Consider the following 16,772-nt stretch of genomic DNA (forward strand, 5'->3'; position numbering starts at 1 on the left):
TGCTTTCCCTTATACCACATACCATCACCTTGCATATTGTGTCTATTATCTATTATCTGTTTCCTTCCATTAGAATGTAGGCTCCATGAGAAGAGCAACTTTTAATACTTTGTTCACTGTATCCCCAATACCTAGGACCATGTCACACAGTAAATACTCAAGACATATTCCCTGAAGGAGTGAATTCTCTCTCAAGAACAAAAGATGTGCCTGGCACATCTCCTTGTGATGGGCACAACTAAGAGACTACCCTTTTCAGGTCTGCTAATTCCCTCAGATTCTGGAGGTGTTCTATGGACCGCCTAGCTATTTTGCTTTACCCCAGGTTGTGATAGGAGTATCGATTTCTTATTTCTCTCATCCATTCTTCCATTCATTCTCTTTTTCAGCATGTGCTGAGTATCTGTGGACTGCCAGGTACTGTGTTCCCTGCTGGGCCTGCCCAGGGCCCTCAGCTTCCATCTGTGACTCTTTAAAAATTCCTCAAAACACAGTCTGGGCTATTCCCCAGAAGAGCCCATGACAACTCCCTAAACGGCGAGGCTGTCATCTTCCTCTGAGCTTCCTCTTCAACAGACTCAGGTGATAAGAAAGTTTTCCCTTGCCCTTCCTGGTAGGACAAGTAACCTCGTAGTCAGGGTCTGAACTAAAAGCACACTCTCCCGCCGTGCAAAACACCACAGATGCTAAGCACTTCCTGTGTGACACCATCTGGATGCCTTCTGGTAGCAGCAGCCCAAAGATATACTCTTCAATATCTTTAAAATATCAGTTAGGTTACTCTTTTACTAAAGGAATAATAGGATGATCTGGTAGATTTGAAAAGTAAAGGTACTGGGAAGAAGATGATGGAGAAAAAACAAAACAAAACAAAACATTAAAAGAGAGAGAGTAGATGCAAGATATTGGGTCCTGCAACAGTAAGTATCTGTTGAACACCTGTTCCGTGCCGGGTAATGATTCTGGGTTAATACGCCTGTTGCAGTTCAGATGAATCCAGCACTCACTGTGAACCATGTGCTGTCTGATTTACAGACACGGACTCATTTGATCGCCAAATCAACCCTTTGAAGCTCTAACACTTATTCTGCAGAACTGTGGTGCTGTTTAACTAACTTCCCGAGGCCACACAACTAGGAAAAGGCAGCTCCAGGTAGGCACTCCGCTACATAGCTCAAAGTACTTTATTTAAGCACCGACATCACTCAGTATCCTACTTCGAGCCAAAGAAAATGGTATTTGAGCGATGCCTGGTATTTTCCCATTAGGAAGTTTCATTAATGTGTTGCAGTGTGACTTGTGTCAGGTGTGTTCGTCCATTTCCTGGGCCTGTGGCACCCACCACAGGAGACTTCCTGCTGGAATACAGCAGTGTGAGTCTTGCTGGAAAACATTCATTGAATGGTAAGCATGTGACTCAGTTTTGTTTAACCACACAACAACATGCAAAACAATAAAGAGAAAAGACTGGAAAGATAAATCAAGATGTTAACTGCCATCTCTAGGTGGTTTTTATTTTCAACTCTCTGTAATTTCTAGATTTCCAACAATAACCATTTTTATATCTAAAATAAGAGTAAAAGAAGAGTAAAAAAAAGTCATGTATTTAAAACTTGCCTCTTTGTAAAGGAACAGCTGTGGAATCTCATGCAAAATGGCAGATTATCAGTAAATCAACTATATCAGATTATATATACGTAAATGTAATAGCTGAAAATGGTTTGCCCAGGAATACATAGCATTGTTTTTATCCATTGCCAGCCCTACGCTCCGTAACCATATGGTGCATCACCACATTCATTCTGCAGACAAGGAGCGAGGAGCGGAGGCCCAGGCGGAGTGACGAACCCACCGACGTTGTTCAGTGAGGGAACCAGAACGCAGACACAGCGCTGACACGGACATCATCCTGTCACACTACACACGCTCTCTCCCAGGTCCCCACCACGTTCAAAGGAAACTCGCCCACCTTCTGAAGTGCACAGTCCTTTACCAGTGGTCTCAGTGTGCTGCAGGAGAAAGAAAAAGCCCACCCTCACAGATGAGAGGGAACATTTTCAGCAGTAAACTGTTGTTTATCTCCTTGCTATTCTTCTCTAAGTTTCTCTTAGGATTTTCATGATATTAGCCGTGGCCTGGAAAAATCTCTTGGCTTCACTCTTCTGAGTTAGAGTTGAGATTACAGAGAGGATCCATTCAAATCCCAAAATTATCCTCAGCCGGGAATTTCCTGCGGGTCATATATAAGCTAAAGTGACTTGGAATATTTCAGTCCACCCCGCGATGAACCTGGGAGAACTCGGGGCATCTTTGTCTACCAAGCGAGAGAGTCCCGGACATCAATCCAATTGTCCAATTTACCCTCAGGCCTCACCTCGCCCTCCTGGGGGCCTGTGAAAGGAAAAGGGGGCCCTGGTAGGAGGTCTGTGGGCCTCCTGACCAGTCCTGTTAACAACAGTAACAGCTGGGGCCGGACGTGAAGGGATTCCGCAGGTGCCAGGAGGAGGGCTGTTTGTCTGGCCCTCTCCATCAGAACGGCAGTTTAAAGCCTCTTCTACAAAACTACTCACGACTTGGTACTCGAAAGTCAGATCCCAGAGGACATCCTATTCTGCTATTTTGAAAGACCTAATTATCAAAATTATTGACAAAGAGAACAAGCCTTTACCCCTGTTATGCACCAGAGAAGACAAAGAGCTGAGGAAAGGGGAGAAAGGAGGGGAGGAGAAAATACAGTCCTCGGAGAACAACCATTTTCTCCTAAATCTTTCCAAATTCTCATTCCTAATTATAGTAGCACAAAGTAGCCTTCAAGGGGATATTTGTTTATGTTTGAAAAAGAAGGACCCTTAAACACATAAATAAGTTTTTTCCTGCCCTTGCTTCCCCCGAGCTATCAAGATGTTCAGTCATGTGTGGTGCGCAGACTTGGGTGTAATTAGGGTTAATCAGCAATTCCTTTCCTTCTGGGTGCAGTGCTCAAGGCCAAAAGCAAATTCATCTGCAGGAGGGAAAAACGGGCAAATTGAGGGGAAGAAAACTAACATCATACACACACCAGGAGAGAAGTGAAAGACCTCAAATAAAGTAGCAGGACTCTGAGGAGACCACTTCAGGGGATTCTAAACAAAACAAACAAACAAACAAACAAACTAGATGTCATCATTACAAGAAATCCTATGAATAATTCAAATCCTGCATAACCTTATGGAAAGACTTGGGCATATAAGAAAGATTTTGTCCACTTTGAAAGTCACGCGGTGCTCCAATTCTCTAGCACCTGTCTCTGGAGACCTGTGTAGTTCTATCCCCCGCCTTAATATCCTAAACAGAATTGAGTTCTACTACAGACAGGAAATTGTACTGGCAAAATAAAGAACTCTCCATTGAAACATAAATTCTCTCACTTGGGTTTTTTTAATTGAAGTAAAACTGAGAGAACATATTAGTTTTAAGTATCCAACATGAAACTTCAATATTTGTACATATTGCAAAAGGATCAGAGCAAGTCTAACATTCATAGTTGCAATTATACATTATACATAGTTACAGTTTTTTTCTTATATGAGAACTTCAAAGATCTACTCTCTTGGCAATTTCCAAATAACTTCCACTTATTTTTTGTGTCCGCAACAAAAACATTTGAATAAATGAATGAATAAATAATGAAAGCCAAGCACTGCAGGCATTCCTCCAAATTCTTCTGGGATTCTCCTGGGTTGGAAACTCTGCTTGGTTCTGGAATCTTGTTCCATTATCCTGAGCAACTCTGGGCTCCTCTAAGTAGGTTAGCATGAATGAGAGCTGGATGAGAGATCCATTACAATTCATAACCAGAGTTGTCCACTGATAGAGAGAATGAGATCAAAGGAGTAAGACAAGCAGTTCCACTGTCTGTGCATGCGGAGGAGCAGTGAGAAATAAGCCAAGGGCTACTCTGAGGGTGGGCAGGCTTTTCTTGCTTCCTTTGGCCTCCTCACGCCAGCATGAGGACAAACACCGCCGAGCAGGCTCGGTCGCAGAGCAAGCTCAGGCAGCACAGCCTAGATGTTTCGGTGTGAGAATGGATTCCTCAGATCCCATAGGCCTCTGAGAAGGGCAGGGAGTGGCTGAACCAAGCACTCATGGCCTGCCACGGGGCCCACCATGGTGTGAAGGAAAGGGCCCTGCAGAAGGTGTTTTTAGGGGAATGCCCGAGCCAGTGGCTGGGGTAAAGAGTCTAAGATTTCTGTAGTGTAAGAGCCAGGATGAGGCTAAGTCAGTGAAGAAAAACCACCAGGTCCTGACCGACACCAAGGAGAGGCTACGACCACAGGACCCTGGTCACAGGCGTCAGAACCCCAGGAATAAAGTAATCGTGGCTGAGGGAAGAGCCCAGCCAGCAGCTCTGCAGCAGAGACCAGCAGGACCCAGAGAGCATTCAAAGCAGGGCTGGCCTCCTCCCTCCCCACCACCCTCACCAGGAAATCACATTCAATACCAGCTTGGCAAGGAAGGGGAGGAGGAAAATGAAATCTGAGAGACTGGACAATTTACTTATAGAGACAGAGCAGTTACAGAAAATGACTATTTTCATTATTGCATAGGGCCAAATTTTCTCTTAGACTCAAATATACCCTTTTTCCTTCCTATTGCCTAGAAGGTAGGACTTCATAACAAAAATCAGATCTGTTATAGACAAAACAGAGAAAGAAAGACAAACTGAGAAGAATGAGTGTAATATTAGTAAATCACAGTGCACTTTCACTATGCACCGCCTGCTTTGTGCCATCCAGCCAGGGGAGGTGTGAAGGCAGGTCAGCCAGTCTCCACCTCCGAGGAATGCAGTGTCTTGGGGTGAGAGAAATTAAGTAACAGCTGCAATTCAGTAATGAGAGGGCGAATACAAAATCATACACAAGCCAGCACAAGGGATAGAATAAGGCACTCTGAGGGAATTCAAGGAAGGCTTCCAGACCATGGACCCTCAAGCTAAATCTTCAAGAATGAGTTGGAGATTTCTAGCCGGAAGAAATATTTATCTGCTAAAACAAAATTAAAATGGGAAGGGAAAGACTTGCTGGAGATATGTGAGGCCAGCCCACAGAACCGAAGGAAATGAACGTCAGAATCCTGAGAGGAAGGCACCTGGGCAGCAAGAGAGCCCCAGAGCCTGGAACAAGGGCCCGGAATCTGGCAGGGCCCTACCTCATGATGGCTTCTGTTTGCAGGACCGCAGGATTTTTCAGCTAATCGCTCCCACTCCAACCCTTCCAGCACTGCCACCCAAGAAGGAAACCATCTACCTCCAAACTCCAGTTGGAAGAATCCCAAGGAAGGATTCTGATTCGCCATGTTTGGGTCATGTGCTCATCCTGGACCAAGAGCTGTGGCCAGGCAGCAGGGGTGCTGTGCTTGGCCCACGTGGGTCAGATACCCAGCCCACTGCATCTGGGAAGGCAAGGTCACATGGGAAGGAGACAGCAGCATTTGGACCCACAGCCAGAGCAGTGGGAGGACCACCCACGAAAGAACATGAGAGCTGAAATGAGGGTGCCAGGCCGACAGAACTGGGCGCCCAGAGCTGTGCAGCATTTGGCACCCCTCCCCATTTCTGCATCACCTAGAGTACCCAGGGCACAGCCGGGATACTTCCCATCACCTCAATGCACTCTGTGTATGTATGCTTCTCCCCATCTGCTTGGAGGGACCCCCTGCCCTTCACCCCTTTCATGACACCCTCAGGCTGAACTGGTCTCTTCACCCTGGACTTCAACAGAAATTTGTCCTGACCTCTCCTATGGTACTTATCACTTCCTGCTTTAATGTACCCAAACAAGCAGCCATCAGTCCTTCCCCCAAACAGAGTAGCAGGGAGGAGCCTCCTGAACAGGAGGTAATGAATGGGAATGGTGCCTTCCTTCCATTTACAGGGATTAAGGTAGAAACATACCTTGCCTAAGAATTTGAACTAGCCCGAAATAAAGAAAAAAAAGTTTCAAATATTTGGCAAAGTATTTGTTTAACTGAAGGAATACACAGCTCTGTGGTTTGGCAACGAGCTTATAATGGGCCTCCTTCCCTCTGCTGACAAAGGTAGGCTGCCAGGCAGAGACTGAAATTGAAACTGTTTGTGTGAGCTTACACACTATCTTCATTGTGAGCCAACGAGATCTCAGCAGGTTAAGTCACCTTTACAAAAATGGTTCTCTTCCTTAACAAGGATTTCTGTAGCGACTTATTCCTCCTCCGGTGCTCAGGCATCCTTGGGGGAATTTCTGAATTGAATATGCATAAGCACATGGAAGCACATGAGGGTAGTCAATGAACTTCATGGGAGGCAGGAAGGGAGGGCAGGAAAGAGGAAGAGAACAAATAAATTCATGAGATGAAAGTAACTCACCTCTAAAAATTATCATTAAACTTTCTCAAATGTCATCATTCCTTTAATACCTACTGTGTCAAGGATTATTTTTCAGACTATGCACCTGCTCTCCAAACACTCGAACCCCCAAAAAAGGCCAAAACAGTGGTCTCATGATTTCCATCTTCATTTCCAGTGCACTCAGTCTCTCTAACTACCTCTCTGTCTGGGACTAAGCCGGGAACTTTCCAGGGTACACTGGAAGTGCTCCCCTCCCATCTTTCCCCCAATTTGTCCTCAGCCAACTACCCAGAGCTCTGGTCATCTGTCCAACTTCTCCTACCCAAACCCATGATGTGTGTCAGTACGTGAAACCTGTGCGTTTGGGTGCACCAAGAGGTAGAAACAGCACTCCTGTTTTGCTCCTCCAGAGTTTCCTCTAATCTTGGTCAAAGATTCGCCAGACAGGGAAAAGCTAAGAAGGTGAGACACATTGGCACCTTTGAACATAAGGTAGCTACCCACTGAAGTTTACCCTCCCTTACCTCTACTGAGGGGTGGTGAAACATACTGGGAAGAATGAAAGTTCTGAACTCCATGTCCCAGGTGTTGGTCTGGCTCTATTATTTATTAGCTCTCGATCTCGGGCAACTCATTTCTCCACCCTGAGCCTCAGTCTCCCAATAACAAGTGAAGATGACATCCATGTCTAACATACAGGTCTTTTACAAGATAACATGTGAAAAATTCCTCACACACACATCACTCATTCATTCATCTCCTTCCTTATTCTACTATGAGTACTGTCCCCTGAATTTCCTGGTATGCATTTAGTTATAACTTTAAAACTCTCTAAGACTCAGTTTCCTCCCATGTAGAACAGAGATAGTATCTCTCTTACAGAGTTATGTATCATTTATGTAAAGTAAGTACCATAGCCTAGTAAACAGTGGTTATTATGATTAATAAAATACCACATAAACATTAGTCATTTTGACTATGACTACAGAAAATTTGGCACTTCAAGGTTGTTAAGCTTTTTGATAGTCATTCCTTCCTTCGGCAACCACACGCTAGTTCCACACCAGCAAAAAAACAAGCAATAAAAAGCACTGTGTCACATTGTGTGTCACGAGAGAGGCTGGGGTAGGGGACAAGAAGCCACACAGTAGATGAAAGGTACCAAGAACACTTCAACATTCCCCAGGTCCTGATGATTTATATTAAAGAATTCATCTTAAAGACTGAATGGTAATAATGGGACACTTAGGTAAGGTTTAATCCTGATATTTTTAAATCTTTAATATACATTACATTTCTTGATGGAATCTCCTACCGAAAGCAAAACCTCCAACAACAAAAAAAATCCCAGCATTCCTGGAGTCTTTGAAGCAGAGCAGTCGTGGGTGCGCCCACTCACTCCCGTCACTGACCAGGCCCCGCACAGCCTGTCCCGGGGCTGCCCGTGAAATGGCCAAGGGCACCTCCGGGAACCCAGGAGTATGTCTGAGGCAGCTTGGTTCTCACTGCTTTCATCCCCTGCTTACATCACATTCTCCTCTGGGTATCGGTCATTTCCAACGGCCCTGCTTCTGAGTTACAGCCTGTTTTCTTTTCTTCTTAAAGGTCTAAGCGTAAGAATGTACTAGATTCACTTTTTAGCTGATATATAAGTATTGGTGGGTTTCTACTAATCTAGGTCTCCTTTTAGTACCAAACCCTCTAAATTCCATGTCATTCCATAACAAGCCAGTTATGGGTATGAATATATATGTATCCATCATAAAACGGCAATAATAAGAGCAGAAGGGTTATTAACAGAAAGATAATATAACATAACAAGGAGGGTCAGGGTAGTGGGAGAGTAATAGAAAATAAAAGAGAATATTTCTGACCAAATATGAGAAGTTTGTTAATAAATTAGAAATTCCAAGCCCACAAAACCTTCATGATTTCCCAGGTAACGAGAACCCACATTCTGAGAATGATGTTGGTAACAATTAGAAGGAAGGAAAGAATGAGAAAGAAATTCAAGTCACCTTAGTTTTAAAGGTTAAAATAATTAGATCATCCTCTAAGAGACAAGAGACAATAGTTCTTCACAAACTGATCATTGCATTGAAAAAAAAAATCAGCTTTCCTGGTGTTTTCTTCCGCCACAGGGAGGTGGCATGTCTGGATTTTGGGAGGGGTGGGGCCCACTCCCAGTGCAAAGACCCCTGCAAACAAGGATAGAATCTGTCTGGTTCCCACTCTGCCCCACCCTCCAGGATGGTGCCTGGCACTCTGGAAGTGTTTGTAGTACAGGTGAACAATTCCTCTTGGGGCCCCATCACCCTCACCTGTAAAATGTAGTGCTTGAACCAGGTCACATCTGAGACTATGGTTCTGGGACCCTGTCCAGCTAACATTACAGCATGACCAAACCCCCTCTTCGAAACTAGGTCCACCGGAAAGCATAGGACACTGTCTGACAATCCCCAACTCTCTGCAACCAACCTTATTTGCACTTGCCTTTCCTGTATTAGCAGCTAATAGTTAATCATTTTCATATTCCCATACCTGCTTTCACTTGAATTGAGTTTAATTTACACATAGCTATGTTATGACTTTCTGTTTCAGCTCGCAGTGGCTGGGCTCCAACTTTGGATTTCAAAGGAGAGCGTGATTAATGCATTCCCTCCAACTCCACTGGACTCTCAAGGTTCTTCACTGGCCTCCTAATCATTAACCCCACGTCCCTCCAGTTGTTAGGCTACCCAGGCCCCCAACAACATAGGCATCCAGCCAGCCAGCCAGGCAAGTAAACACAAAAACAAATTAAGCAAATTGTTCCCCCCAGTTTAACTGGGTTGGGAATAGCACAAAGAGGGAGCAGTCTTACAGGACATGGTACCTGCCCCCCGGAAGCTCTCAATGCACCTGAACCAATAACGCTCCCTCTAAAGTATTACTGACTCAATGTATCTCCCCTCTCAGAGGTAACTTAAAAGTTTTTAAATGTTTTATAACTTAGAAAGAATTCCAAACCTGCAGAAAGGCTGAAAGAATATGAAGAGCATAAAGAACATCAATATATTATTACACTTTGACCCAGATTTACCTACTTTCAACACTTCACTCCATTTTCTACTTGTGCTCATACTTGCTTTTCCATGTGCAGGTCTGTTCTCTCTCACAGGTATATTTTCCCTCTGAACCATTTAATGGCAAGTTGCATACATTATGCCTCTTTACCCCAGAAAAGATGAAATGAAATTTTAAACCAGCGTAACAGGAAAATAGAATATTGTGTAATTTTTTAAGTTCCCATGACAGAGTTTCAAGGACGGCAGCTGAGCAGCATGGGAGACTTGTTCAGGCTGAGGCTTTCTGCCCGCCCCCTGCACCCCCACCATGCTCAGCCCATCTCACCGCCGGGGCTGGCCTTGATCCCAGCCAAAGAGCAAACAAACACACACACCCCTTTATTTCAGAGGAAGGAAAAAATGATCCTTGAAGAGAACCAGGTGTGTTGACAACTGCCAGCCCCCATTTTCCTCTGGGAAAAGTACGGGGTGATGCAGTAGGTCATTCTGTTCCCCAATAACAATGACACCCACTTTCAGGAACACCTCTTCTGCTTGTAAGCTCATGAAAATGGCCCTTTCTCCTTAAAAACAACCACATAAGCCCCTGCACAGGACTGCCTCTCTTGCTTTGGTAAATCTCAGAAAGCAACAGTCACAAACCCCCGAGCCCAGCAAGGGTGGCCAGCAGGCCCCCAGGCACCTTTGCTGCACCCGGACTCCAGCTGGCCCCTCGGTGTGCAAGGCCTGCACCACGAAAGTGGGCTGCAGGCGAGGGAAATCAGCTGGTGTAAACCCGCACCCGCACGGTAGTGGATTTTACATACTTTGTAATTATTGTTAAAAAACTTTGTAATATATAACTGTATCCCCTGGAGATAGACAAGCCTTCTTTTTTAAATTAGTTGCATAAAGTCCCTTCCTTAGAGCATCTATAAAATCAATAAAATAGCATTAAAAAAGAACAATTTTAAGCTACAAAACATTTTTTTAAATATTAACACACACTTGAGAACTCAAGCACCGAAGTGGCAGAAGCCGGCTATGAAATGCGGCACAACTCTCCTCGTGTCCCGCAGTGGTCCTCGCGTTCAGACCTACAGGGCTCTTCATTGTCAAGGTAACTCTGATTAAGTGAATCCAAAACATCTGCCTGGTACTAAACTCCCTTCATTTATTTTTTAAAGAGAATTACACATGCACAAAATAGCAGAAAGGTAGATTCAAAGTGAAAGAAACAGCAGAAGGAGTAGGGTTACCTCAGGAGTCTACACATATTTACATAGTGAGAGTTTTATAAAGACGAGTATAAACACGCACTTTATCAGCAAACAGTCTGGCAAAGGAATAAGGAAGAAAAAGGTGAGAGTACAAAGATGCCTGGCTTGGCTCTAGAGGAGGAAAAGGAGCCCCCGTGGTCTACCTTGTTTGGATGCCCTCCGTCGGATCTTCATTTTGGGGAAGGAAGGCCACGAGTAGTTAAAAGGTGAGTCTGAGTCAGAATCCATCTTTTTATCTTGGCGAAATGGGCAGATTCAGCAGTGGGGACTCGGGAAGAACTCGGGCGTCCCAGCCAGGAGGCGAGCCTCCCATGTGATGTGAAAGGAAGGAATGGGGCTGAGTGAAAAGCTGGCGAACACGGGGAGGGAGAGGCAATAAATGTTTTGCTTCCTTTAGGCGTTCAGGCATGTAGACCGAGAAGGAGGCTGTAAATATTAAAGCCAAACTAGGGAAGTAAAAGGAAGAGAGAGAGGGAGCTGAGAGTCGTGCTGGTACATCACAGTCCAGTTATTCAAAAGGTCGTCGGGAGCCAATGAATCATTAACTCCCCTCTTCTGGTTGCTGGAAGTGGGAATGAAGAAGAAAGGTAACTGGGAATTGAAAGAGCTGCTTGTGATTCAAGAAAAGCTTCCAAAAGCAGGCGATTGTTTTGATCTGGAGCTCGAGTATCATTTCTCAGAAAAGCCATCCTGTGTAGAATTAGATAAAGGTTGAGGTTTATATGTGTGGACATCCAGGAAGAGCCATTCACGGGCAAATGAAGGCCATCGCACTCAGACAAGGATTTTTCTAGAGCAATCCACTCTTTCATGCTGCTGGCAGGGCTGGCAGCTTTTCAGATCTAAGAGCCAAAGCAGCTCTGATCATTCAGTTAACGTCCCGTCTCCCTACCTTTTTAATCCTGAAGTGGTGGAGAGCTTTACATTCCACACAGAACTGTACTCTTCTCATTAAATTCAGGCAAAGTCATCTACTACTGTTTAGCACAATTGAGGTATTTTCTTAAATTGTCACCGAGCTTAGCTGTTGATCATAAGGATTTGGGTGCCTGTATAGCTCTGCTCTAAACTTGCATTTTGTCTCAATAGAGCTAGTGACTAATTTACCACAAACCAACAGTTCTTACGCAGTCTCCCTGAACAGCCCTCCAGTAATTAGCATTCAGGAGAAGCCCATTACTGCCTCCCCATAAATTGTGACACTGTTCAAACTTACTTCCCTACTCCCTGGAAGCACACAGATACACGTGCCCCAAATAAACTCAAGCATAGCAACAAAGACCTGCAGTGGGAAAAAATATATCCCCAGTCTCATACGGGAGTCTCTTTCAAGCATTTTTCCAGTGGTAGTAATAGCAAGGAATGTTGTGTTTTGTTTTGTGAGGTCGTCTGACACCCAAATAAAGTTATGGACAGTGAAAGTAATAGGAGGACCTGTTTGATCCTGCAGATTGGGAACATGACAATATATGTCTTAATTAAATGCATCTCTTTACCTCAATTACTTCCCAAATTGTTGGTACTACTGTGCAATGCCATGTAAGGAAATAGATAAGCTGCTTCATAACCCGCTTCATAATCCTTTCTGTTGGACAGATGCTGGGTGAGGGGCACAGACAGAAGTAGAGAAAGGGGAGAAGCCACTTAATTTCAAATTCAAATCAAAATCACAATTACAAAAATCACCATTGTGTTTTTATATGGTTTTACATTGATGTACAACACAACTAGAACAAAATACAACTAAAAAAATTGCAAGCATCACAACTATGTAAAAATAAACATTGATACATTTCTATTTTGTGTATATATTTTGTGTATAATAATAATTATGTATTATTTCCTATTCATCAACTAGGTACAATTGTAATGATAAACTACTCTCAACCCTTAAGTAACAGAGTTTTAGTCTATATGGATCTTTAATGAGAAAACAGATAAAATCTTATAGATGGGTGTTTCCATTCACTTTACATTTTAGGACTGAGAAGAGTGCCAGAACATTGTAGGCATATGCTGAATGAATGACTTACACTTATTGATCTCAACTTGTGGGTGAGAATCTTTACATAACAGCTATAGAATTTTTGATATCCTTTTACTGTAAACATTTATCTTGACAAAAAGCTACATGAACTCTTAAGTGCTTAAACTCTGAAGTGCTTAAATGTATATCTGTATTTACTCAGCACAACTGCATCTATATTTGAAAAAAAAAGCCCTATGGGTGGAGAAAATCCCTTTTTCTTCAGGGCTCCAGGCAATGCTTAGGGTGTGCACAGGTCCACGCGCCCTTGGGCTACCTCATAGGTGCCTACAGACCAAAGAAAGGGAACCTCCACCAGTACAGACAATCACCAAACTGAAAGAAAAGTGTTGGACCAGGAGATACTATTATCTTTCTCTCATTCTCATGCAAAGTGGAGCTTTAGAGCCCCTTAAGTAGGATCAATGCCAGGTCCACTGTACTGGAGCGGGCGGCTCCTCTCTTGACCATCAGTAACAGGCAAGAACTTCAGGATCATGCAAAGAGGGCTAGCTATGAAAGAACTTTGTAGTACACATTTCTATTATTTGAGATTCTAGGCAGACAGATCTATCTTAATATAACTTTCCCCAAAGCATAGTCTTTGTTGATCAATTGCATATCAATTGATTATTGATATGAAAATTAACCTGACAATAAAACTACTAGAAGCCCCCCACCAATACATGTGAAAAGCCTGACAAGAAATGATTTCCTAATGTCATTTGCCTTCATATTTATCAGCATCTTTTAAAGAATGAAATGATTTCTACTAATAAGCCACACACAGTTAACATATAAAGTATCCATAGAAAATACTTGTGTTTCTATAGCCCTTTTTATCTTATAGCCAACTTGTTCTCTTGCTCATCCCAAAATTTCCCCTGACTGTAGGTCATTTATCCTCATTTTCTATAGAAATAGACTATTTTTCCATTGTGCCAATGTTTAAATTAATTCAAGATGTTATTTATATCTCATTCATATTCAGTGGGTTAATTTCTTTGCTTTTTCTGGCTGATTGCAATTGCAGTTGGCAGAGTTCAGTGATACATCCCCAAGGCCACTCTCTCATCAAATATCAAACCACCATTACAATGCAAGTGTGAATGATTTCATCAGCCTTACCGTGCCTCCTTCAATTAGAAAATCCTTAACTTAGAAAGTAATCTCCATACGGTTACAACCACCCAGGGCACATGCTGCCACCTTGAAGGTTCCGCTTTCTCAAAGAGCCGTGTAGAAGGGAGACGTCCCTTGATTCTCCTCATCGAGAGAACAGGTAACCCACCTTTCAACCTTGATAAAATTAAATCTCCTAGGAGGGTCATTTATATTTTGATTGAATTATAGTATTTTTACAGTTTTTATATCCTCCTATTGAGCCTCAAATTCCTGGAGGATAAGAATGGTGTCATAAATCATATATTTAAGGAGCCATGGGCCAAAAAGAAAACCATGAATTTTTGAAACAATATATATCTCTGGGCTCAAGTACTGGCTCTGCGTCATACAGAATGGGGCCACAGCGGCTGTACTTCAAAGATTTGTGAGGATCAAATGAGGTAACAGTAAAGAACTTGACATAAGTTTTCAATAGGTTTTAGCTTAAATATTAAAGTGTCTCTTTCATTATATTTCTCTTCTATACTATAAACACTGCCCTATCCCTACCCTAACCTCAGAATAGCTTGATTTTCAAAACTGAGACATGGCAATATGGAAAGAAGTTCCAAAAATATCAGACCAGGCGGGGAGAGGAGAGGAGGATTTGTTTTTCTTCTCTGTTCCCTCGTTTGATCACCAGAGACCGCCGTTTTTAACATGGCTAGACACCACTCTTGAAAAAGTCATAATAAGTACAGACCAGAGGAAGCAACACCCAGAATTCCAGGGCAAGCCTGTCCTGGATAACTTCAGCCAGTCCGGTGACTATTAAATGCAGGCTCAGGTTCCAGAGAGGATCGAAATATTCCTTCAAAAATCTGTTAGAAGGACACCATGTCATCGAAGTTCAACATAAGCACTTCTTTGTTGAAGAACAGCACTGCTTTGGCTGGGCACCCAGTGAAGTGGTTGGCTTTCATAGAGGGGCCATGCTATACAGAACATGAGGATCTTTACCAGCACGACTCACGTCCATGGGGTAAGATGTGCTCACTTATGAGAAGCACAGTGGGAGCAGCACATTCACATCTCCAGTGTCACCCTCTCACAGGGACAGTAGGCTCACTGAGTGCAAACATGGGCGGAGCCAACCAAGGTCTAAATTACTGTTCTCCCTGCCTCCCCATCCTGTTTTATGTCTTTAACAGAGCCCATAAACTTGAACTCACATATGTCACACAGGAATTGGAAGATCGGTGCAACCACTGTGGTCATAAGTTAGAATGCTGGGATTCTGCCATTCATAATATCACCTTCCTTTTATTTTTTTTAGGAGTTCAAATTTTTCAAATTATATTTATTGGGGTGACATTGTTAATAAGGTTATTTAGGTTTTAAGTATGCATTTCTATGATGAAGTCAGATCAACTTTCATCACCATGTATTTGACCCACTGTACCTTTCACTGCCCCCACCCCTTCCCTCCATAACCGCCATACTGTTGTCTGTGTCTGAGTTTTGTTTGTTTGTTTCTTGCTTGTTCATTTGTTGCTTCATATCCCACATACGAGTGAGATACTTTTTACTTAACTTTTTCTGACAGACAATCCAATTAAAAAATGGAAAGAGGACCTGAACAGACATTTCTCCCAAGAAGACATACAAGTGGCCAACAGATATATGAAAAGATGCTCAACTTTACTAGTTATTAGGGAAATGCAAATCACAAAAACAATGAGACACCGGCTCACACCTGTTAGAACAACTATTATCCACAAGACAAGTAAAAAATTGGAGAGGTCATGGAAAAAAGGAACCCTCGATCACCTTACTTTTAAAGTAAGATTTTTTTTATTTCTCATCTACCTTTATTACCTTGATTTATTTCAACAAATAACCTACATCTGCTTCAGAGGTTCTGATATGCTCCCTTATATCACTCCCTTGTCTAAGAAAAAAATAGATAAGATCTAGAAATCCAGCAAGAGGACATTACTTATATAATGGTATACCCGCATGTAGTATAAGAAGGAAACACCTAAAACACTTTAGACCAGGAAAATAATAAATTTTCTGACTGGAGCAACCTATTAAAGAATGATGCTGTCACAGCTTCCACCAGCATTTTGTATTGCTATAGATATTGGCTCCACTCAGATGGTTCTCTTAAGAGAAAAAGATCCTTGGTGAATACCGTGTTGTTTTAAACAATGAAGTTCCTGGGCATAACCTGAAAGAAAAGAATTGGCTAAGTTGGCTAAGTTTTTCTGAACAATAAATGATGAGGAACTATGGAATTATCTTGGAGAGGCAGCTGAGGATAGTGGGTGTGAGGGGCCCTGGCAGTGGGAGAAGCAAGGACACAAGCGACAAATCTGGACAGAGAAAGGGCTGAAGGAGCAGGAACGTATCTTGTGATGGTCTAAGGAGAAACAGTTCCTTATGGTAGGAAGAGCCAAGACACTTAGGGACAGCGACATCTACAATTACATTTTAGGGTTATTCTGATAATGCTCCAATTCCAATTTTCCCAAATATGCCAAAAATGTTTCTAACATACTTATCCACAAACATTTTTATTAGTTTTAACATGCACAGTTAAACTTGTTGTTCTGTAGGCTTTCATTTGGTTATTCACATGTAGATAAGTGAACTATGAGGTATAAAATGAGCAAAGGATTTAAATAGTTCAACACAAACTCTCAACTGTCAATGATGCAGTTCTGAAGCCAAAATTCACACAACATGTAATGGATGGCTCATCTTGTATATGCTACTGGATGGAACGGTGCTGCTTCTAGGTCCTCTCAACTAACAGGGCGGGGAAATATATGTGTGAATATACACATATCTACAAATATTTCTGTACATAACCACGCATATCTACATTAAGTAATCATGAGTGCCTACTGCTGTCCACAATGCTACTTCATAAGCATATGAATCAT

General features: G+C 42.7%; 1 protein-coding gene across 2 annotated transcripts in view; it reads right to left on the reverse strand.

The window, feature by feature from the left end:
* Positions 1-16,772, reverse strand: part of ARHGEF28 (Rho guanine nucleotide exchange factor 28) — a 279,388-nt gene that overhangs the window by 107,249 nt on the left and 155,367 nt on the right. The window contains exon 1 of one of the 2 annotated variants that reach the window (XM_045847809.1): positions 10,835-11,083. The exons of the other annotated variant lie outside the window; for it this stretch is intronic. Coding sequence (XP_045703765.1) covers positions 10,835-10,919 — 85 coding nt within the window. The 5' untranslated portion in view covers positions 10,920-11,083. Of the gene's footprint in view, positions 1-10,834; positions 11,084-16,772 lie in introns of those variants that run through there. 2 annotated transcript variants of the gene reach the window in all.

Source organism: Phyllostomus hastatus, unplaced genomic scaffold (assembly GCF_019186645.2).
Source record: "Phyllostomus hastatus isolate PE091 unplaced genomic scaffold, TTU_PhHast_1.1 phas_contig_58, whole genome shotgun sequence".
In the NCBI taxonomy this organism is placed as follows: domain Eukaryota; kingdom Metazoa; phylum Chordata; class Mammalia; order Chiroptera; family Phyllostomidae; genus Phyllostomus; species Phyllostomus hastatus.